Here is a 24,121-nt window from a genome sequence, read left to right on the forward strand (position 1 = left end):
TACCTGCTGGTGTCTTCAGGTAGGACTAGGGCAGGGGTAGGCAACCTAAGGCCTGTGGGCCGGATGTGGCCCAATCACCGCCTCAGTCCGGCCCACAGATGGTCTGGGAATCAGCGTGTTTTTACATGAGTAATGTGTCCTTTTATTTAAAATGCATCTCTGGGTTATTTGTGGGGCATAAGAATTCGTTCATTTCCCCCCGCAAAATATACTCCAGCCCACCACATGGTCTGAGGGACAGTGGACCGGCCCACGGCTGAAAAAGGTTGCTGACCCCTGGACTAGGGTGTCTCTGCTCTGAGACTCTGGAGAACCACTGCTAGTCAAACCTAGATTTGCTTTTCTAAAAAACAGGTGCTGGGGCTCAGTTATCTGCGGAGCCATCACTTTTGTGGCAAGTGTTGAGGTAGGTGGATAGCCCTCTTGTTGAACTTCCAAGAACTGAATTGTGCTACAGATCGAAAAGCAAGAAAATGACCCTGGAATGATTTGCAGAATACCTCGTCCAGGATCCAACTTCTCTTGTCAGATTTTGGGAAGGGAGGAAGCCTTTCAAAATCTTGCCTTTTTTGGGAATGATTTTCAGTGAAAGTCAAAACAGCTGGTCTAACGCCACTTATGTTTATGTTAGTTGTATACAATGAAATATTGTGCAATAGTAAAAGAAGCCTATTTAAAAACCAAAATCCCAAACCTAGATTTGCTTTTCTAAAAAAAAAGAGGGGCTGGGGCTCAGTCATCTGTGTAGCCATCACTTCTGTCTGACCTGATAACTCTGTGACCCTACTGCCTAAGGATGAGGCAGGTGCTTAAAGCATCAAATGGGCTGCAAAAAATGATGTTGGATTACCAGTGTAGTCAGGATCCTGATGATAATGGGAGTTGGTAGTCATAGAATTGTGGAGTTGGATGAGGCCCTGAGAATCATCTAGCCCAACCCCCTGCAAGCCATCCCGTACGGGGATCAAACCTGCAACCTCGGAATTATCAGCACCACATTCTAACCAATGTTACTGAGTGAGGATGGGCTCTCCATCCCTGGTTAAAACATCTGGCAGGGCACCGGGTTGGAGAAAGCTGTTGGAGTTGCCTTGGGAGGGGAGGGGTCTCCCTCCACAACTGCCCAGCGTCAAAGATTCCAGCTCTTGCTGAGACTCAGGAGTAGCTTCACACACAAAGCAAACCCGGTTCTGGCTTTTCCTCTCCTTGGTGGCTTGGGCAAGGCAGCGGGTGGAGCAATGAGGGGAATGGCAGCCTGCCACCGCAGAGACTCCCCGCCCCTTGGAATTGTAGATGAAGGAGGGAGTCTGGAATAGAGCAGCCTCCCGTGACTGGCAGCTGGAGTGGGGGCTCAGTGCCTGCGGTCTCCTCTTGGAGCCCTCTTCACCCCCCTGAAAGCCAGGGGCTGATTGAAGCCCCCACGCTCAGCCCCTGTTGCCTTGAAGGCGGAAGTGCCTCAGGTGCTGCAACGGGAGGGGCGAGCCAGAGCAGCCGCCACCCCCAGCGCTGTCTTCCCTCTTCCCTGTTGATGCTGTCAGAAGGAAGTGGGGAAAGGCTTGCAGGAGAAATAGAGAAATCTCTGCCTTTAATCTTGGATACTTATGCTAATGATGAAATTTCTATTAAGTTTCTAATGATCTTTGTCAGTTTCCTTGGTTTAAAAATAAACCCCCATTAGATCCCATTATTCATGCCATAACAGTGCCATTCATGGTGCGCCAGTGCCGGTATCAATATTTATTTTATAAAAGCAGGGAATTAATGGGATGAGAATGGCGTTGTGGCATTCGTTATTAGTACACCTGGATGGGGGCGAGTGTGGAGTGGGGGGGGGGACAGGGGGAGAAGAAGAAGTGACAGAGACAGCCCGACTCTCTCCGGCGGATCCAACCTTGGAGGCAGCTGCCTTGCTGCTTTCTGGGCTGCCGCAGTGGAAAGGGGAGAGCCCTCCAGGGATCCACAGAGCTTCTGTGTCAGGTGTCAGAACCTCCTTGCTGGCTGGGGAGATTGGCACAAGTTACCCAGTTTCCTGCCTCTGTATCGCGGGCAGCCAGAGAGGAGGTTCCTTGACACGGAGTCAAATCCCAGTGTTTACCTGGGCAGCTCCTAGAGCTGAAAGCAGCCCTTGGGAATCCCAGGTACCTGGACTGCAAGTTGAGGAGGTGTCTGGGACTTCCTCCCCCTCTCGCTGCCTTGGGGCTGGTGCACTGTGAGAGAGCAGGTGCTTGGCATGTGGAAGGTCTCAGGTTAAGTACCTGGCAGTATCTCTAGGGGATAGGAAGGATCCTTAAAAAAACCACACTGGCCTCAGTGGAACACCAGCATGAGCTGGCAGGAGGACAGCCCTTCTGCATTCCTCCCCTTCATTTAGCCAGACCCCTGTCCTCTGATGGTGATGGCCACTTTAGTGGAGACTCTCCTCCTCCTCCTCCTCCTCCTCCTCCTCCTCCTCCACTTTAGTCAGTTCTTGTAGATGGAAGGCTATAGGCTGTCTGCCTTTTCACCACAGCCCCCTTGTTCCTTGCCCAACTCCCTGCTCAGTCTCTCTCCATCTGCCACTACCTAGCAACACGCCTGTCTGCCTTCACACCTTGACTGCTTGACTAAGGGCTGTTAGTCCACCCAAGTGGCAGCTTTTGGGGGAAGCAGCACCCATTACCAGCTTGCCAGGTCAGCTTACCCTGCTCTGCCATGGAGATGGGCACTTGTGGAAGGCAGTGGGCCTAGGTGGCACCATGCTTGGTGCAGACTCGTTGCTCTGAGGATCCTGGGCCCGTCTCTTTTCTTGTGGCTTGTTGAAATGCACTGGGGAGGAGGGGAGGGCTGGATGTCAAGCGCATCCTCCAATTCCAAGAACTCAAAACGTGTGATGAGGATTCAACAATGATCACCGTGATTTAGGTTTGTTGGAAATTTCTGAACAAAAGCAGCATGTAAAATGCTGGATTTTACATGTTAGCACGTCATCATAACCCTCACTTAATTTTTCTATTGGCAAGATGTAAGGTTTAGGCTACAATCCTATAGGCACTTATTGACCTAGGAGTAAGCTGCACCAAACTCAATGGAGCTTATTTCTGAGTAGGTACACAAAGAATTGCACTGCACGGCTAGCTGGTGGCCTTTTCAAAACCTGAATCTTCTTAAAATACCCATCAGTTTCCAGTTCTGTGCAGAGGTTTGTTGGAGCTTCCGGTGCAACGCCCTGTGACACCCTGACGCTTTGGGGTGAGGATGGGGGCAGCCTTGGTCACCTTTGGATACCTTCATCTGCACTTATTCTAGGAACACAGGAGGCTCCTTTTCCCCCAGTCAGACCTATTCAGGTCCACCTGGTTCAGTATTGTCCACACTGACTGGCAGAACCTCTCCAGCATTTCCGGCGGAGGGGGCGGGGTCTCCCCAGCCTACCTGGAGATCAGGGATTGAACCTGGGACTTGTGCCTGCAAAGAAGAAACTCTAGCACTGAACTACAGCCCTTTCTGTCACTATCAGCAGCTGTCAGCTGGTGGATCAGAGCCATCTCTCCTTCCTTCTGGTTTGAAGAGTATAGAAAAAGTAATTGGAACTATGCCATATTAATCTATATTCTTTGTCTTTTGGCTCAGTTGTTTCATGGGGAGCTCCAGTGTTTAGAAACTTTGCATTGCATGCAGAAGGCCCCACGAGGTCCATTCCCTGCTGGTAGCATCTCCAGGGAAGGCTGGGAGTGTTTCCCTTCTGAAACCCCAGAGAGCCACTGCCAGTCAGTGCTGACAGTTCTGGGCTAGGCAGATTCAGTTGTCAGTACAAGGAAGCTTCCTGTTTACTACATGCAGGCCACAAAACCCTTTTCATACTTGGGGACCGCAGGAACCGTTGGTCCAGCAGCCCACCTTGCACAAGTCAGGGAGGGGCAGACCACTGACCTGGAAATGACCTGGGCCTCCTGTGTGGTTTTGCCTGGTGTCCACCAGGTTGCTGGAAACGACCTAGTCAGTTCTGGTGGTTTCTGAGCCGAACCTTTCTTGCAGAGCCTGCAGTGTAGGTGAGTGGGCTTGTGCTTAGGGGCCAGGCTTAACCAGGCCCAGTGTGTTATTGGGTGAGGGGCTTTCTAAATATTTGGTGGAAGTTCACTGGAGTCCAATAAAATTCCTCTCAGGAATCCCCCCAAAATGCCTGCATGCCCAGGACTTGAAAACCCCTCACCAAAATCCAGAAAACTCCAGCTTTTGTGGTATCCCTAATTTCCAGCGACCAACCTTGGTTGCCTGGGTAACCGGCCATTTGGGATTTTTCCTGAGCTTTTCCACTGGGCTTTGAGCAGCAGCAAAGGCATCTGCAGGGGACGGGGCTGCATTTCACCATCATTGTTTTTTATTTATTACCTTTTTACCCGCTGCTCAAGGTACTTGCGTGGTTTTCCCTCACCCTCAATTTTTTCTGTAGTAACCCTGTGAGGTGGTCTTGGCGAAGAGAGTGCAGCTTCCTAATTTAAGTGGCGATTTAGACCTGGCTTTCTCACTTCTGACGCTCTGGACACTGCACACCACTCATTTCTTGCCTGGCCTGGAGGCTCTGATCCTATGGAACTCTTCTGGGGTCAGTCTTGTCTCTTGGGAGGTTCAATGTCTGCAATGGTTCAACCTTCCTTCCTTGTGATCTCTCTCTTACACACAGCTGCAGAGTACCTGGTGGGCTAGAGGGGGAAGCCCCTGGGGACTGCCCCTGGGCTAGAGGGGGAAGCCCCTGGGCACTGCCCCAGCTCTGGTCTTCGTGAAATATCCACATCAAGATTAGAAGTCAAATGCTGTCACTTCACTTAGGACTTCTGTCTCTGCCTCAGATTCAGGTGAGGCAGAGGAAGCACTGAGGTGATGGCTAGAGGCAGTCATGCATTGACAGAGGGCCCAATAACTGGTTTGTTTGTTTGTTTGTTTGTTTGTTTGTTTGTTTGTTGGGTTTATATCCTTCTCTCCCTCCTCATTTAATCCCCACAACAACCTTGGGAGGTAGGGTTGGGCTGGGAGGCGGTGACTGGCCCGAGATCGCCCAACGACCTTTGTGGTCAAGTGGGGATTCGAACCCTGCTCTTCCAAGTCATAGCCCAACACTCTTTACCACTTCTCAACACTGACTCTGGGTGGTTGTGGATTGTTTGTTCAGAGAGATGGTGCCAAGTGAGAGGGTCTGCCCTCTCCCCAAAGGGTTGCCTTTCCCATGGGTGTGTTTGTAGATCCAGCTTTGGCACTGAAGCGCCAAAGAGCACCCATAGCATTGACCATGCTGTTCACCACTTGGCAGCTGTTGCGCCATTGGCAACCTCCTCCTGGGCAGGGGTAGCTTGGCATTGGTTCTCACTGCTCAGTTAACCTCCAGGCTAGGTTAGAATCAGAGGTCACCTAGTACATGAAACCTGCTCCTGCAATTTCTTGATCACAGGACTGCTTTTGAAGACCGCTCAGAAATGCCTGTGAGCCCAGTATATGACTGACTGGACCAGCCAGTTCAGAGACAACCTCTCTGGCCCCAGCTCCGTTTCTACTCCCGATTCAAAGTCATCCTGGGGCCTTGCCTGCTGAACAGAGGGGCTTCTGCTCAGCTACTTCCCTCTCTAGTCATTTGCCATTTGCACCCTTTGATAGGCAAAGGTACTCTCCACATGCTCATTGTGGTTTCTCATGCCGCAGGGGTGTGGAGAGGACACCTCCGGTCCAGCTGGCAGGTCTTCAGGCCCCTCTGCAAACAGCGGAGGAAGCAAAGTGCCTCTTTGCAGCTAAGAGCTCCCTTAATAGCTGAGTGCCCTTGAGAGCTGACTCCCTCCCCGGGCAGTTTAAGAATTCCCCTTTGAACCCCTGGCAAAGATGCCTGCCAGCCTCTCCCCTTTGTGGCTGCAGGGTTGTGGGGCTGCACGGTTTGCCCAGGGACTTTTCTCATCCGCAAAGGGGTCTGGGGGGAAAAATCACCTTCCACCCTACAAGTTCCCCTCTTGATCCCAGAGGAGTATGGTGTGGCTGGCAGTCTGCACATGCTCAGGCGATCACTTTACAGATGCCCCTGAGCAGTCCTGGGAGGACAAGATTTTGCTGTTGGCAATTGGACCCCATCCAGCTTCCTGTCCCACGCGGTGGAGCGACACATCCCTTGATGACCAATCCGCCTTCTTGTTCTTGCCATGCTCTGGTTTCCTCCCGCTTCCAGTTTCATCCCCATTTTCCCAGGCCTTAATGGGTGATGAATTATTCATTGCTGCCCCTTTTCCCGCAAAGTCTCTCTGGGAAAAGGGGGGGGTAGGATCTTCGCATCTCAGCGATGACCTACATTTTGATTTTCTTTCTGCATCTCTCTCCAACTCTCCCTTTACAGAGGGTGAGCAACCAAGGCGGGGGGGGGGAGAGATTGGGGAATTCACTTCAGGCCCACCCAGCCACTCCCTGTGCAACATTGTGCTGGGGAAGAAGGCCCCGGGGGTGAATGGCTGCGCCTCCAAAGAAGGGCAGGGCTGCCACTGGCTCTTGCTTCCTAGGTCCTAGTGAAAAAGGAGCCTGAGCAAAGACCTGAAATGTCTGTTCTGCTACAGTGGCTCATACCTCCCACTGGGGGCCTGTCCCCATCCCCCCCGCTGCCACCTTCAAGGTACCCCTGCATCTTCTCCAGTTGGCCTAGAGACTGGGTGATGTTCAGTAAAGGTAAAGGTACCCTGCCCATACGGGCCAGTCGTGACCGACTGTGGGGTTGCGCGCCCATCTCGCTTAAGAGGCCGGGGGCCAGCGCTGTCCAAAGACACTTCCGGGTCACGTGGCCAGTGTGACGAAGCTGCTCTGGCGAGCCTGCACCAGCGAAGCACACGGAAACGCCGTTTACCTTCCCGCTATAAAGCAGTACCTATTTATCTACTTGCACTTAAGGGTGATTTCGAACTGCTAGGTGGGCAGGAGCTGGGACTGAACGACGGAAGCTCACCCCACCGTGGGGATTCGAACCGCCGACCATACGATCGGCAAGTCCTAGGCGCTGAGGTTTTACCCACAGCGCCACCCGCGTCCAATGTTCAATACCCCACAACTTAAGAGCACATCGTGTGGCACATATTTTTGGGCCAGGCACATGGTTAGAGCCTCCTTTGCAGGACCTCCATGATGGAAGCCAGCTGCTTTTGGACTACAACTCCCATCATCCCTAGCTATCAAGACCACTGGTAAAGGATGGTGGGAATTGTAGTCCAAAAGCAGCTGGACACTCAAGCTTGGGAAGCACTACTCTATCCACACCACCACACTGGCTTTCCAAGGAGGAACTGGAAACCAGGCAGGGACCAACTCCAGCCATGCCAAAATGCAGGGAAAAAGAAGACAGATGGGGTGTTACACAAAGGGAGCCCAGTTTCTTCCTGTCCCTTTAAATGGATCGGGGGTGGGCATTATGGAGGCCCATTCACCCTTCTTGTTTGCTAGCTGTGCTGTGGGTGCTCTGTGGAATGCAGGAACAAAATGGGTGGCCTCTGCCTCCACAGGGCTTACAGCCTATCTCAGCCGTCCTCAGTCTGGTGTTTTGGGTTGCAAACCCCATCTACCAGCCCTGACCGTTGGCCAGCCATGCCAACTGAGACCGCAGTCAAAAACGTGGAGGGTGCTGAGTTGGAGAAGCTGGTTGTCTGAGAGATGGGGAGGAAGAGTGGTGATTGGGGGTACCTTTCGATGTGCCTTCAGGTACATTTTGAGGTGCAATAAAGGGGGCGTGCTAGTGAGAGTTTGCTGAAGGAGGAAGCCAGCATGTCTGTGGGTTGGCTGCTGACTGAGGGAGGCAAGGAGAGCGCATTGCCTGTAGTCCGTTAAGGCCTGCCTGCATGTCATGCACCTTTGCTGGATTCAGCCAGTAGGTTGTGGCTGAGCCAGGGCGAAGGAAGGGCCTCTGGGAGCCAGGACTCCTGGGTTTTTGTCTCCAGCTATGAGAACAGAGGAACCCAGCATGGCAGGAGGAGGCGAGGGGTCTTCAAGGAGTCTCTCTCCAATCCTGAGCCATGCCAGGCTTCTCTGGAAGGGGTCAGGGCTCTGTCCACTGATCAGTACTTGGAACAAGCGGGCTGTGATTGGAGGGGGGGGGGAGATTGGCTGAGCAGGCTTAGGCGGGCAGCTGCCAGGAGCCGTCTGCAGAGCTGCACAGGCATGAAATATGCATGAATCTCCCCCGCCCCAGCTGAGCGGCCTGCTCCGTGCATGGCACGTTTTGTTTTCTCTCCTAGCTGGGGCCTATTCTGTGCTTGCAGCAGAATTGGGTGGGGGAACACAGGGCACTCAACGAGAGTGCAAACAGTCAGGCCCAGGAGGTGGCCCTAGGAGCGGAGAAGGCCTGAATGGTATGGCAAAATTGTTGGGTTGGGGGGGGGTGGCAGCAAGGAAGGGGCTGTGCCATTTCCCAAGCTGCAAAATGCCTCTCTTCTGTGGGGGGAGGCAGTCATTTGAGGAGTTGTCCCCCTTCCTATTTAAAAAAACGTTCCATAGGTTGAAATCCAGCACAGCATGGAGAGGGCCGGATCAGGGCAATTCCCCTTATACTCTCACTTTCTACTTCCATGGTAGGTGTTCATTTTGGGATGGCCACACTTTCTTTGGAGCGTCTATAGAATGTCAATGTCCCATGTTTCTTCCAAGCTCCCTCCACCTTTTGTTTGCCTGGAAGGGAAAAAAACACCCTGACATTTTAATTTTATTTTGTATGTTTTTATCATATACAGTGGTACCTCAGGTTAAGAACTTAATTCGTTCTGGAGGTCTGTTCTTAACCTGAAACTGTTCTTAACCTGAGTTACCACTTTAGCTAAGGGGGCCTCCTGCTGCCACGCAATTTCTGTTCTTATCCTGAAGCAAAGTTCTTAACCCGAGGTACTATTTCTGGGTTAGCAGAGTCTGTAACCTGAAGCATCTGTAACCCTAGGTACCACTGTATTTGGTTGTAAACAAATCTGATATTTTCCCTGAATTGTGGTATATAAATATTTTTGTAAATAAAATAATTGTTGCCATTGTTGCAAAGAAGGGGACAGTCATACCCTCTTCGCCAGGTGTGGGTGCTCTGAAGTGCCTCCCTATCCCATTTTTTCCAGAAGTGTTCAGGGCCATGTTGGGAAGGGGAACTGCTAATTCCTTGGAGCCCCTTCTCTGTTACCTTTACTGGTTGGCAGCGTTTTATCGCCCCATTTATTTTTATTGATCTTTTAATTTGTGCTAAAGTGCTTTCTAAAACAGCCATTTATATATTAAAAAAATATGCACGTAATAACGCTTAAAATGAAAGGGTGGCATGGTACTAATGCAAATTTTTAAAGAAAAAATCTTGCCTTTTTCCGATCACATAGCATTTTAGCAATTGGCCTCCTCCCCCAATTGAAGTACTTCTTGTTTAAAAAATTTGCCCAGAGCTCTGTTAAGTTACTCTTCATATTTGCTCAAAATGGCAAAAAGTATTTTTAAAAGCAAGCTGTTCTGCGCAGTCACCTCTTGCAACCGTCTGCTATCAGAGAGAGCCAGAAGACAAAAGTGATCTGAGGGGGGAAAGGCAGGTAAAATGTGAGCTAATCAAAAGCTGAAAAGGAGGCTTCCAGTCTCTGCAAGTCAAACATAAAATGGTCTAAGCAGGAAGGTCCACCTCACAGAGTCAGCTGCAGAACTTGAGGTGTCAAGTAAGTTAGCGAAATGAATTATGTATCAAATCTATAAAATTTTCAGCTAGCATTTTTTTAAAAAGCCAATCGAGATGCCAGGAAACATTTCTTTCAGATCAAATGGATTGATGACTTTGAAGAAAGACTATTCCACAATAAATTTGGACTTGGAAATAGCAGCTTCCCTCGGGGGTAGCCAGCCTGTGGGGACCGGTGATGTTGTTAGACTCCCATCAGCATCACCATCATCACGGTTGTTGGGCCTGCTGGCTGCCAGGAGTCTGACAGTGTTTGGAGGGCGCCAGCAGTGATGTCGAGTGCAAAAACTTCCACAGAAAATCTTCCGAAATAGAACATTTCCCAGTGCTTCATTTTTCCACATAAAATCTTCCGTTTCAAAAGTTCATTAACAGCACTGTGAATGGATGTTTGTTGCAAATATAAGCTTGGCAATTTCAAAAATTTTAGCTTTGTTTACTAAACACAGGTAAAACAAAAATGTTTAGATTGTTCTGTTATGGCAGCAGAAAGTTTTCCAAAGCAAGCTAAGAAACTTTCTGATGCAAATTACCCCGTGTAAATTATCCTCATTTGCAAAGGGCAGAAATTCATTTCCAAACTTACATCACTGGCTACCTGTTCCTCATTTCCAGTATGTTTGAATTTTAAAGGGATGTGTTATAAACTAATACTTGGGTGGTATTTTACTTCCTGAAGAGCAAGTCAGATATAATCATATAATGGTATACCAGTGCTAGAGATGCAACCCTGGTCATTATCCTAGCATTTTTAATGCCTTTTGGACTTGTCCAGACCTCACAAATTTATTGGATCTCTACAACAAGTGACATTAGAAAAAAAGTCTGTGGCTACAAGTTGCCCATAGATCTATTTGTCAGCCTTCTGTAAAATGGATATGTAATGGACAAAATATCTGAGATCTTCAGGGGGAGTCTTTGTTCATAGGGTCCCCTGCAGCTCAGACGCATGTCTCGCACACAGGAGGACCCAGTTGCTCAGTGTTGCAGACCTGATTTTGTGGAACTCCTGGCTGAGAGGAGACAAGCCCACAGCCTGTGGTTTGAAGGCCCTTGGCCACAGGACCTTTCCTATTTCAGCAGGCATTTTAAGGACGCTTTCTGTTTTTATTATTCATCCTAATTGATCTTCTCCATTGCATGCTTTTAAGTTTTTATGTACACTGCTTACAAACTATAGTAATTAAGCGGTATATAAATAGCTTTAAATATAAATAATTAAATACTCCAGGTCATGCATTTATTAACAGCAGCTGGATTGGTTGGAGGTGGAGAAAGATTAAAAACCCACCCAAGATTGATAAATGGCACGTGAAGATATGGAACTGAGCTTGTGTGGTCTATTGCACCAATGTGGTCAGAGTAAGAGGGGGCAGACAACAAATTGGCCTTTTTATACAGAAATCGAATCTCCATTCTTTTAACATAAAAGAGACATGAGCACAATCAGGGAATCACAAATAAGCACCGTACCAAATTTAACAATGGATTTAAAAAAAGAAGATTAGCTGAGAAGAAATGCTCACTTGTGCATTCAAAACATGGCAGGATGTGCAGGCAGGGAGAGCACAGTGCTGTCAGTTGTGTTCCTGCAACTCAACTTATGGCCTGTAGCAAAAGTTGGATTGTGCTGCCAGGAGCCACCCCTGTCTAGAAGCCCCCAGACAAGGGTACTTTCAAAATGGGTATACCTCATCTAAACTCTGAAGTGGTACCTTCTACCTTCTCCTTGTATAGCATGAGTTGATGGTGCCCCCCTGCGTGTGTTTACTGGTCGGCCAGTCCCAATGAGTTCCGTCGCTCGTATAGCAGCCTTTGCCTTTGCAGGGCCAAAGCAGCTGTGTGAACAGCCACAGGAACAGTGTTTGGCCCTCTAAGATAGCCAAAGCACACATGCTGCCACCTCACCTGCTGCATGAGTCAGCCCATTAGCAGAGGAAACTGCAGAGGAGGTAGCTGACAGAGCTGGGGTGAGAACTAACAGGTTCCTGGGTTCTCAGGAATGGGGAAGGTGCCAGGATTGGCATCCCTCGAGACCTCAGGAATTCGTCCAGCCCTTTAGAAAGGGGAGGCTGGTGCCAAGGCCCCCCAGCATGGAAAGGGATGGGTGCTGTTTGGTTTGGTTTGGGGAGGGCAGTGCGGAGATGAGCCCTCGCCACCTCCATCCTTCCCTGCCCGCTGGCATCTCGGTTGCCCCTCCCAGTGCGCCTTCTTCTTCCCCTCCAGGTTTGGTTGCTGACAATTTCTGAGCTAATCAAGGAGGCTGACAGAGATGGATGGGTGGCGAAGCAGAGGGGGACAGTTGGCCTTGAAGGCCGCCTTTGTCGCTCAGAGGAACAGGTCAGTGGAGAGGCTGGCAGGCCATCGCCCCTGCACAATGCCCTTCTCCTGCCAGCGCACGGGAGGGCATAGTGACCGGTATGTGGGGAGTAGGTTTCTTAAGGAGGGTCCTTTCCCTAACAGTCTTAATGAACCTCAGGCATACACAGAGAGAGTTTTGCAGCCGTTGTTGACTTCAGAGGTGCTCAAAAGCAGCCCTCTGTCGCCCCCCACCTTGCCAGGCCTCTTCCTAACCTCCTGCAGTCCCAGAAAAGGGGAAGGCCTTGCACCTCTTTCTGCCTCCATCTCCTTCCCAGTTTGCTGCTTGCAGCACACTCTGGAACTGAAGTGAAATTTCACATCAGTTAGGAATTGGGTGAACTGTCAGGACTTTGGTTTTTGAACATTTTTAGTCTTTTTGTTGTTGTTTTTTGATGGGGAAGGGCAGGGCACTTCTGCCTCCCTTTAACCCAAGTGTCTCTGCTTTTATGCCTCCTTTTATTACTGTTTTCTTTACTCGGTTGCTTTGGTTTCCTAAGTACAAAAGAAGTTGTTTTGAATGTTCTTGAATTCTGATGAAACAGATTAGCATTTGGAGGAAATGTTTCCTCCTCACCTTGCACCCACAAGTGTTTTCTCCACAACTTCCAGGAACCTCTGACTTCCACAGGAGAAGCTGCAAAGAAGGTTTTCCCCTTTGCTGGTAGAGGTTGGCTGGGGCAAAGAGGTGACTTTCCTTCTGCTGGGTGTGTGTGTGTCACCTCTTGGAGGTTTGACCTACGCAGGCTGCTACATGCTTTCACCCTCTTCAATCTCATATAACCTGCAACATTTAAACACCTCTGTAGCTGAGGGAGAGGAAAGCCCCTATTCCATATTACTCATTGCTGGAGTTGAGAAGAGAGACCAAAGTCTCCCTAGTTAGTCTAGGGCAGTGGTTCCCAAGTGGTGGTCTGTGGACCACTCCCATAGATATACCAGAATTTTCAAAAGTAGGGGATCCATGGCTTGGCTTTTGAAAAACAGGGGGTCTGCATTACTTAGCTAATTGGGAACCACTGATCCAGAGGATGCAGGGGAGGCAATCAGCCTTGCAAATAAGCCCAGCCGAGTTACTTCTGTGCTTGCTGCAGATGAATGGAAGCCCTTTCTCCACAACCACTCGCCTCTTTGCAGGCATGTTAAACAATAAACTGAAAGCTCTCCTCTCTTTCCTGTTCTGTGGGCACTTGAGGCTAATGGAGGAAGCACGTTGTTTCAGGGGAAGTCAGCTCACAATTGAGGTCATAGAAGCTGTCTTATGCAGAGGGCAGAGGAAATCAGGACCTTGGAGAGCTCCCAGTGAGCCCTGCTGGCAGGAAGAAGACTCCGCTCTTGCAGGCAGCAGGAGCCAACTGGCCAGGCCTGTGATGGGGCTGGCGCCGTCTCCTCTGAGGACCTGGATGGACTGCAGATGGGACCTTGCCAGACTTTATGGTCCTTGATGCCTGTGAGGCTGGAAATACGGAGTGGGGCTGGAAATATGGAGGCCAATGCAGGAGCGTTGATGGTGGCAGGGCTGTGTCCTGGCAGCCAGGACCCCCAAATTGGCTACTGATGATGATTCCTGCTCCCAAGGCCCCACTGTCGAGGGTCACAATGGGCTGACAGAGGTCAGGCAGAGCGACCCGCCTCGTCTCCACTGACCTGCATGGTTTCCAGGCTAGTCATGGAGGGAGGGACTTCCTTGGCTCTGCAACTGGTATGGGCTGGAGGAGGGAGAGCAGGAAGCAAGGTGGAAGGCCTGGTCACCTGTGGCTGTTGTGCAAGTTAGGAAGTACAAGACTAGACTCAAACCTAGGTGCAGCGATGGGAGTCCAAATCTCTTCCAGTACTTTTTTTTTCCTGTGGAAGATTTCCATCTCCGTAAGCCCATTCCAATAGGATGCCAATACAATGTTAGGAGATCTTGGCATTTTCAAGGGGTTTTTTTAGCTTTGTTTACTAAATACAAGTGAAACAAACTAGCAAGATTAGATCACTCTCCAGGGCACAAGGGAATTTTCTGGTGCAGATTGCCCTGTGCAATTTAAGACTAATTTCATAATTTTCCCAGAAATTGCACGCATCTCCCAGGTCCTCTTACAGGAAAAGAGAAAGTTATTCAGGGCCCAACTGGGGAAGGTCTCCCTGGAATCTTTTCTTCAAGAGCAGCTGGACTAGGGCAATGGGGTGAGGACTTCACAGTGTTGCCCAATGTTAGAAACTCAGATATATAAGCTACTTGCCAAATGGCACCTTAAATTTGGGTTACGGTCGCCACAATGGAATGTGTAGGCGCCTTTTTTGTGGTGCGATATTATTATTCTTCATTTCATTTATATACTGGTTTATATTTTAAAGAAAAAAATCTCGAAGTGATTTATAATACATTAAAAATTCAAATAAAGCAATCCAGAATAAAACAAATTCAGGCTTCAAAGGAAATATTTCAGATCCTTCTCTAAGTGACATTTGCTTTCCCCATATTTATTTACCCACTTAATTTATAGAACTGCCCCATAGCAAAAGTAATCTAGGAAGCTAGTGTGGTGTAGTGGTTAGAGTGTTGATCTGGGACCTAGGATATCAGGGTTGAAATCCCTGTCCAGTCATAAAGCTCACTGGGTGACTAGTCACAGCCTCTTAACCTTCCTCACAGGGGGGGGGGAAGGTTAGCCATATATTCCTTGGGGGAAAAGTGGGATATAAATGCAATAAATAAGCTCTTCTGCTTGCCTGCTTAAGAAAGCAGGAGGGGCCAGCCAGGTCAGTTGACAACCTGGTATCCAGAGTTCTCCACACAGTTAGATATGCACCAGTAGCAAAACACACCTGGCACCTGAGGAATTTCCCCTACACCTCACCCATCTGCCATCGGCTGTGCTCCTCTAGAAAGCCCCTCCCCTCCAAAGACCTGGCTCTCTAAGCTGAGGTGTCCACATGTTCCTCAGTTTCCTTTAGCTCAGGGGTCAGCAAACTTTTTCAACAGGGGGCTGGTCCACTGTCCCTCAGACCTTGTGGAGGGCCAGACTATATTTTTTTTTGGGGGGTGAACGAATTTCTATGCCCCACAAATAACCCAGAGATGCATTTTAAATAAAAGGACACATTCTACTCATGTAAAAACACGCTGATTCCCAGACCGTCCGCGGGCCGGATTTAGAAGGTGATTGGGCCGGATCCAGCCCTCAGGCCTTAGTTTGCCTACACATGCTTTAGCTGCTGCTGCTCTACTTGCGTTGCTTGAATGTGTCTTTAGCTCACGGGTTGGCCGGGACTGATAGACGCTGTAGTCTGAAACATCAGGAGGGCACCGTCTTGGTGAAGGCTGCTTTAGGTGGCTGTTGATCTTAAACCTCTTTCAGAAGCCATTGTGAATGCGCGGTTGATATGCGCATAATCATGGGGCTGGAAGCAGCCCTGTTGCATGTGGGAGGGGGGGAGAGCTGTATAACCATAATTAATTTCTTGTTTTTGGTATTTCCAACAAAAACCTAAAGCACATTGGTTACAAACAATCTAAGCCATGATGCTAAGATAATGATCAGATTATGGGCGGGGGGCAGGTAAAAAGGGTTTTACATTTGCCACCCGCCACCTCATCTGCCACACCTCTGGGTACCAGAATTTGGATCCCTGGGGCCTACCCTCCCAGGCCTATCTCTGGCATCCTGAGAAGTAGCCCCCATTCTCTCCCTCCCCCAATCCTGGGAGCATGATAGCCTTGAGCCACTTCTTTAGGGAGCAACTCCACACATAAACACAGATCCTGCTTCTGTTGCCTGACTAGCTGGTTGTTGGAAGCCGAGGCAGTGGGGCAAGCTTCCAGTCTACACTGGTCTGCCAGGCTAGAGGTTACAACATGATGCCTGTCATAGGCCATGTCCTGAGCTGCTCTGAGGACCAAATGAGGCTGGCTAGTTGAAGTGGGGTCCCACCGCCTGTTTAGGTTTTCAGCTTCAGACCCCACCACCCAAGTCACTTGTTGTAGTCCTTCTGCCTGCCTGATCAAACAACCCACCTCTGTTACCTCTTGTTCCAGAGGATATGAGGTGCTGAGGAGGCCAGTGGAAGCCAGCCATTTCGTTAGCTTGGCAGGATTCCTGGAATGGCAGAGGCGTGTGCCTGGTGCATCTTCAGGCAGCTCTGGGGAGCCTGTTGAGGCCTTCCAGCTCTCCCCATCATCCTTGAACATGAGCCAGACTGGCTACTGGGAGTTGGGAGTCCATCCACCAGCATCTGGAGGGGCTTCCCAGGTTCCCCCGGCCTGCTTTGGGGGCTCGCTCCTTCCTCCCCATGAGACACTCAGGGATGTTGGTAAAGGCAGCTGTTACTCTAGAACAGACAAAGGTATCAGCTTGATGGAGAGGCGTTGGGGGGTCCTGGCTAGGAGAACCAGAAAGGCAGCCTGAGCGTTTGTATGTGAGGAGGAGCTAGGCTTGAGGGGTGATGGATGGCTCTGCTGGAGCCCATACCTCAAGGAGGGCTGAAGGGAGGGCTGGGTGGCCAGGAAACGAATGGGCCTGTCTCAGCCCTTATCCCTCCAGGTCCATCATCCCTAACCTGCTCCCTCCCACCCCCAACCTTGTTTTTGCGGCAGAGATGGGCAGGGGACATGAAGGGGCTATCCTGGTGGGGCACTTGGGCATTGCAGGTTGAGGTGGAGGTTACAGGAGGGTGCCAGAATGGGGGCTTCCAAAGTCTATCCCCAGCAGTTAGGTCTGAAGGTCTGAGCTATGCTTCTCCCCATATGGTCCTGAGATTTCCATTCCCCAGATATAGATAACTTCAGCGGAGAGGGCAGATAAGACCCAAAATATGAAAGATGGAGTCCCTGAGCATGGATGGCTCCCTATATTCCAAATTGATGTCTATGTCCCTCCAGATTCCCATCAAAGGTCCTCCCCCCCCCCCCGGGTTAAAAGCCAATAAAGATCCTTCACTCCCAGGTGTGAGAGAGCTGGATGATGGCAGAAGCACTCTGCACATGTTCCAGCACACTCATCGCCATTCCTTTTGTGCTGTGTGTTAAGCAGCTGTGCTCTGTTGAAAGCGAGCCAAGTTGAGCCCTTGCCCAGAGCAGCTTGTGAGCGGTCCGAGAGATCTCAAGTTTAATCCCTGAAGTTTCGTCCTCCACCGGTAGGTGGAGGATCCCAGAGGCTGCAGTAGACCTTCCTCTCTGACTTTTCTCTTTCTTCCTCTTTCCAGCTGGGACGACATACATTTTTGGGAAGGGCGGGGCGCTGATCACCTACACGTGGCCTCCCAATGACCGCCCCAGCACACGGGCCGACCGCCTGGCCGTGGGTTTCAGCACGCACCAGAAGAACGCCATCCTGGTGCGGGTGGACAGTGCCTCTGGCCTCGGGGACTACCTGCAACTCCACATAGTAAGGATGGCAGAGGGGCTGGGCTGGGGCAGGGAGGGAGGGAGGGAGTTGGTGGGGAGGGGATCCAGGTGGGGGAGGGCCTGATTTTTCAAATAAGCTCTGGGTTCAAAACTGGTGCAAATGACACAAATCCTGGGGAACTGGGTTGTGAGGTGAGGGGAGGTTGTCCAATTTCAGATGTATGTTTTCCCAGACACTCACAGGGGGCCAAACAGAACACATCTCCCCACGCCCACCCCTGCCAGCTCATGAATGGCTGCTGGCAAAATATATATATATTGCCAGCAAAATATATATATCATTTTCTCATTTTACAAATATTTTAACAAAAAAAACCAAAACCTTTACATAATCAATCTGCATTTCCCTCGACTTCCCTCCCTTCCTTTCTGTGGTTACTTATTTTATGTCTGTTGTTACTGCATATCCAATTCGAGCCTATTTTCTAATTTCCCCTTTTTGTTATTTCTTTCTGCACGTGTTTATGTCAATTCTGCTAATGTTTTAAGTTGTTTACAATACATCTTCAAATAGTCAATAAATTTTCCCCATTCTGTTTTAAAAAGTCTCTCTTCTTGGTTTCTTATTCTTCCGGTAAGTTTCGCCATTTCTGCATATTCCATCAATTTTAATTGCTAGTCCTCCTTGGTTAGAACTATTTTTTCTTTCCATTTCTGGGCATAAATCATTTGGGCAGCCACAGGAGCATACATATATAATTTTTTCTGTTCTTTGGGTACCTCTCCACCAATTATACCTAAAATAAAAGCTTCTGGTTTTTTACAAAAATTATCTACAACATTTTCCCCCCAACTCATTATAAATCATTTCCCAGAAAGATTCTGCTACCTTACATGACCATCACATATGGAAAAATGTACCCTTCATCTCTTTACATTTCCAACAGATATCTGGTTCTGACTTATAAATTTTTGCTAATTTACTAGGAATCAGATACCACTTATACATCATTTCCATGTGATTTTCTTTTATCGCATAGCACACTGTAAATCTCAAATCCACATTCCACAATCTTTCCAATGCTGCCATTTCAATATTATGTCCTATATCCATAGCCCAGAATCATTGATGATTCATCCTTTGTTTGCCATTCTGATAGCATTTTAGACATTACTTTTGGATTATTTAGCAGGTCTTTTTCTAGTTGAGAGGTTTGATTTGTAGGTCACTAGCTGTTTAAATACACCCCTTTCCTCACCCAGATGGGCCTATTTCATGGGGAGATTTGGCAGGGGCCGAGGCCTGAGGGTGGGTTGACACTTCTGGGGCTTGTGAAAATTACCCCACCCCACCCCCATTATACATCTTCAACTTTCACCTTCTTGATAGGCAGTTCTAGATGGTATCTGAAAGTGTGGACCATGTTGCTCTTGCCACCTTCGCTTTGGCAGGATTGAGTGGGGGGCTTGGAACTTCAGTTGCTGAACTGCCTTGCCTTGCACATTGGACTCGAGTAGGATGGAACAATTCAAGGAGAGACCATTTGGGCCCTTCCAAGCTGTTCTCTGTCAACAGATGATGGCTGGTGTTTGTGCATACATACCCCCCTCCCACAGGTTCAGCCCTTGATTGTTTCTGTCCACACCTGTATCCAAACCAGCCTTTGCATGAGCTCCCTTAGAGCTCACCCCTTCAGTCCCAGTTTTTTTCCTGTGTTCTGGGGTTGTGTGCTGACAATCAATGTGCCTTTCCCACATCACCCGAGTGGGGCACAACAGAACCCTGGCTCTTAAAAAGAGGTGTCCTGGAGTCAAATCCTGCCCTTTTTCGTTTCTGCTCCGGAGATGTGGGCGCTTGCTGTGGTCCTGCCTGGAACTCTCCATGCGCTCAGACACAGCATCCTCTCCTGCCACTTCTGCAGCCCTGGGTTGTGCTCAGCTCGAAACAAGACCGGCCCAATTTGCACACTGGACAAATAGGCCCTGCAGGGAGCTGCCCTGCACCACCACTCTGCATACACTCAGATACCATCTTCGCTTTTGGCACTGAGCATTCCTTTCAAGTCCCTGACTTCGGGCAAGAAACAAAGAGGGGCTGTTAGGACAGGATTCCCACCCCCATGTTATGTGTTGCTGCTGTTGTTTAAAATATATTATTCTTTAAAAATAATAATGGGGTGTATTTGGGTGGGCCTGCACGTTGCAGCGGGGGTGGCCTGCCTCCCTCCCTCTTCTGCTCCCGGGTGATGGAGGCTGGACCCCTTCCGCTATTCCCTTCTGCCTCTCCCGATCTCTCCAAGCAGGGCAAACTGATTAATTCCTCGCCCTGTGTGAACGCAGCGTCTCAAAACAGGCCGCAGGCACCCAGTCCATCTCTGTGTCGTTCCTATTAATATTTATGCATTAATGGCTGCGCATGATATTGGGAGAGGAGGAGGAAGAGAGCTCGTTACTTAATGAAATACTCATTGCCCGGAGGGGGGAGCAGGATGCAGGAGGCTAATTTCTCCCTCGTGTGCATGGCTGTGGTCGGGCGCCCTGGATGGCGGAGTGCAGAGTCATCCCTCTTGCTCCTTCTCTGAGCTGCCATGGATGCAAATCGACGTTTTGTTGATTAGGTTTGGGTATGTCTTCAGGTATATGGTGGCAGCCTCTCTTTTCTCCTGTGGGGTGGGGGTTCATTTCCCCCCCTTCGAGGAGACAACATGCCTGGATGAAGTCTGCGTTTTGTTTCAGCAGGACAGGCATTCTGCACAGATCCTGGATTTGGGAAAATTCAAGCCGATGGCCTGAGATGCAGCCAATTGGCGGCCTCCTCCTCACAAACACACACTTCCCTTTTATGTAAGGCTTTGGCTGCAGGTCACCATGAGCCAGGGCTGGTGTGTTTTGGGGGGCAACAAGCAGCATTTGGGTGGAGGCTGCCCCATCAGCTCTCCTTCACCCCTCCCTTGGCTCAGCCAGGAAGAACAAAACTGCCATGAGGCTTAGCTAGCCATGGTATCCAAATCCAGGGCGTTGTTTGCGACAAACTCAACAAGTTACAAATCTGTCATAGCTGAAGCCTGGCTAGAGTTTGGGCATTGTGGGAAACCAAGCTGAATGGCAGCTTCCAAGCTTGTTTCTCTGCATCAGAGAAAGAGAGAAATGGGAGCAACTGAGCAGTGTAAACCATGATAAACCAGAAACCCTGGCTTGTTGGAACATTTAAAGAGAGCCATGAAGCAGGGGCCTCCCTTGTTCTCTTAGAATGGCAATGGTGCCCACCTGAGAGGTGCTGGAATTGAATTCTGGTGAGTTTGGCTGAAAAAAAGCCCTGACTGCATTTCTTTTGCATGCCTGTCTTGGCCAGAGGCAATCGCTTGGGCTAAATCCCTTCTGTATTTGCCCCCCCCACCTGTCAATCACCTGACACCAGGCATGGAATAAGTGAAGCTATGGATGCCAAGGCTTAGAGTGGGCTCATTGTTGTTCCTTTCCAGCTGGGGCTGTAAGTTGGCACTGCTGGAATGCAGTGCCTTTTTCTGCTGCACTGCTTTTCACGGGAACAGGCACCATATTCCCGCAGCACCAAATTGAAGCCATGGCTTCAGGAGAGCAATCAGGCTCAGCACATTCTTAAGCCTCAGGAGCCAGGACTACACCTGCCCTTTGCCTAGTGTCAGGTGACAGGTAGGTGGGTGTGGCTTGGCCAGACAGCCTTGTAGGCAGCAGCATGGTGGGTTGATGCTGCTCCTTTGGTTGGTTGGTCAGTGCAGTGCAAGCTCATTGGCCAGGAACTCCCTGTTGACTCTGCTGGTGCATTTGCACCATGCTGGTCTTGCCGCCTGCTCCCTCTTCTAGTAACCGGCAGAGACGTGGCCAGCCACAGGTCAGTAAGCAGCGCCACCCCACCCCACTGTCTGCAACTCCTTGTGGGCCAAATTCAGGAGCAAGCCAAATTGGGCCTGGCATTCCCCATTATTAGTCTACACCCAGAAGCAGGGCCAGCACTCTGTGCAGAATAAACCGTACCTCTCATGACTTACTTAGAAGTTACAGCTCTGTTAGTTCAGCCTAAGATTGCATTAGCCTTGTTTGGGGCTGTGTCTCACGGCTGACTCATGTTCAGCTTCAGACCAGTTACAGTCCCAAGCTGCTTCTCACTGAGATCTGCCATCCTGTGCCTTTCTCTGGAGGTGTTAAGTCTCCTTCAGCAAAAGCAGTGAAAAGTCTTTTGGCACAACACATTTATTATGAACTCATGAAACCTGCCTAAGTAAAATGGTTGGTCCTCAAGATGCCACAAGACCCTTTGCATTTTATTTGTTCATAGCTGTTTTTGCTTAGATGCAGAACTTTGGATTTGGCCCAGCTGGATTTCATGCTATGAATTTCACCCCAGCTTTCCAAGTTGTCCAGGTGATTTTTGAATTGTACAGTGGTACCTCTGGTTGCGAATGGGATCCGTTCCAGAGCCCCATTCACAACATGACCCACGTCTGCGTGTGCACGGGTTGCAATTCGCCGCTTCTGCGCATGCGCGTGGTGTCATTTTGAGTGTCTGCGCATGCGCGAGCGGTGAAGCCCAGAAGTAACCCATTCCGTTACTTCCGGGTCGCCGCGGGACATATCCTGAAAGAGCAGTATGACTGTATTCCTTTTTCCCGAGGTGTTATCCCCTCCTCGTCCTCCCAAGTTTGGTAAGCAGAAATACAGAGAGAGGGGCTGGTACAGAGTCAGAAAGTGAGTTTCATGGCTGGGCAGAGATTTGAACCTGCGCCTCCCCCATCTTAAGTCTTCTGCTCCAACCACTAGGCCGCTCTGCTGAGCTGCAGCTGTCAAGCAGGACTTGCCTGGGGGCCAGCTTTGGGTCCAACCCTTTCTCTGTTAAGCAGCACTAAGGACTGAGAGCTGCAGGGGGAGGAAGAGAGGCACTAGGACTCCTGGGTCCTCCAAGACGTGGCCAGCACGAGCGTTTTGGCCCTTTATCCAGTCAGGGAAGCAGGGCATGTAGCATCAAGGTAGCCTACAGGTTGGTGCCCTCACAAGGGCACCCACATCTTCCCAGCTGCCCTGTGGCATGTGCCGAGCGAGGGTGCTGCCACTAATCCTGTCTGGCAGGAGAGCAGGCAGGCTGGCGCAGAGAGTGCCCAACGTGTCAAGCAGGCCCCTGGGGCGGCCTCCGCTACACTCCGGCGCCTTCGCCTCACATCCTCATCTTCGTCACGGCCTCGCCAGGCTAACGTGGGCTGACAGAGTAACCTACTGGTGCAGACATGCTGGTGTCTGTTCCTCACACTGCCAGGCTCCTCGGGTCCAAGGTCCTCCCAGGGGGTGCCCAGTGGATAGCTAGTCAGCTGGGAAAGGGGTGGCAGCAAGAGCCCTGCAGCTGGATCTGGCCAAAGGGGGGCCCATTGAGTCTCGTCGGCTAACCAGATGCCTACAGGCTCTCCCCACCTGTAATCCGCAGCAACTGGTCTTCAGAGGTTCGCCACCTCTCATGCTGGAGGGAGAGCACAGCCGCTTTGGATAGCAGCCATTGATAGCTTTATCCCCCATGGGTTAGAGCGAGAAAGTGGGTACTCTGAGGCAGGACTCAGAGGGAAGTGGCACTTACTGGTGTTCTAGAGAAAGGGAGCCAGGACTCCTGGGGTTTTACCCCAGGCTTGATCAGATGATTTGGAATCTATAGAGTGTTCCAAAGCCCATGGGCACTGGGAGGCTGGGTTCCCTGTTAATTACCCAGTTGTCATTCCCTGTGGCTGTTCCCCTACAAATAGGTCTGGATGTGTGTATTTGGGATGATGATGTATTATCTGTCCAAAGAGAATGGCCACATCTTGGAGGACCCAGGAGTCCTAGTGCCTCTCTCCCTCCCCTTGCAGCTCTCAGTCCTTAATGCTGCCCAGCAGAGAAAGGGTTGGACCCGAAGCTAAGACTATTCTAAGATGGACCTGGATTGGAACGATCATGTCTTCTCTCCTCTCCTTCTCCCTCTCCTTTTCCCATTCTCTCCCCCCTTCGCGCGCGCGCTCTCTCTCTCTCTCTCTCTCTCTCACACACACACACACAGAGAGAGAGAGAGAGAGCCCTGCCTATCCTCCCAGGTGTAGCCATAAAACTGCCGTCACATTTACAAAGCTAAGCAGGGTCCGGTATGGTTTCAAATTGGGAGTGGGACCACACATTGACATTACTGCATTGCAGGGGGTTGGGCTAAATGACCCTCAGGGTCCCTTTCATCTCTACAATTCTGTGATCCTAGGATCGCCTGTTATACCCCCTGTGACCAGAATTTCATTCTCTCTCTCTCTCTCTCCCTCTCTCCCTTCCTTCCTTCCTTGGGGCTTCCCTCCCACTCTTCTTCCTAACTCACATTGCATTAGTCTCTGCCCCTCCCCTGTCCCCCAGCTACACACACACACAGCATCTCTGCCAGGCAGGGAGCAGTCCATCTGAGAAATGGTGCAGGTGCGAGCAAGGGGATGCCTTTGGGCGGGGGGGCGGGGCGGATCTTCAGCCACATTTCTCTTGCACGGCCTTCCCTGTGAGGGGTCTTTTGCAGGGACCACCAAGCCTTGTTCTGTTTCCAGGGTCTGGTGTTCCAAGGTCTACTTTCCCTGCCTCTATGGAGGCTTCGTTTGGTTACTCTGCTGGAGAGGAGTCTTCTTCCTGAATTCCTCTGGCCCTCTTTTCATAACCGCCCCTTGTGCTCTCACACAGCCCCAGTTCATTTCTCACACAGCCCCAGTTCTTGGGCAGGGCTGGAT

The 24,121-nt window shown here is 50.2% G+C and overlaps 1 protein-coding gene across 35 annotated transcripts in view; it reads left to right on the forward strand.

Moving 5' to 3' along the window:
* The window catches only part of NRXN2 (neurexin 2), a 338,128-nt gene that overhangs the window by 241,744 nt on the left and 72,263 nt on the right, over positions 1–24,121 (forward strand). For all 35 annotated transcript variants that reach the window (XM_082204228.1, XM_082204227.1, XM_082204232.1 and 32 more), the window contains one exon: positions 17,228–17,409. In XM_082204228.1, coding sequence (XP_082060354.1) covers positions 17,228–17,409 — 182 coding nt within the window. The remainder of the gene's footprint in view (positions 1–17,227; positions 17,410–24,121) is intronic.

Source organism: Podarcis vaucheri (assembly GCF_965113315.1).
Source record: "Podarcis vaucheri genome assembly, chromosome: 16".
Lineage (NCBI taxonomy): Eukaryota > Metazoa > Chordata > Lepidosauria > Squamata > Lacertidae > Podarcis > Podarcis vaucheri.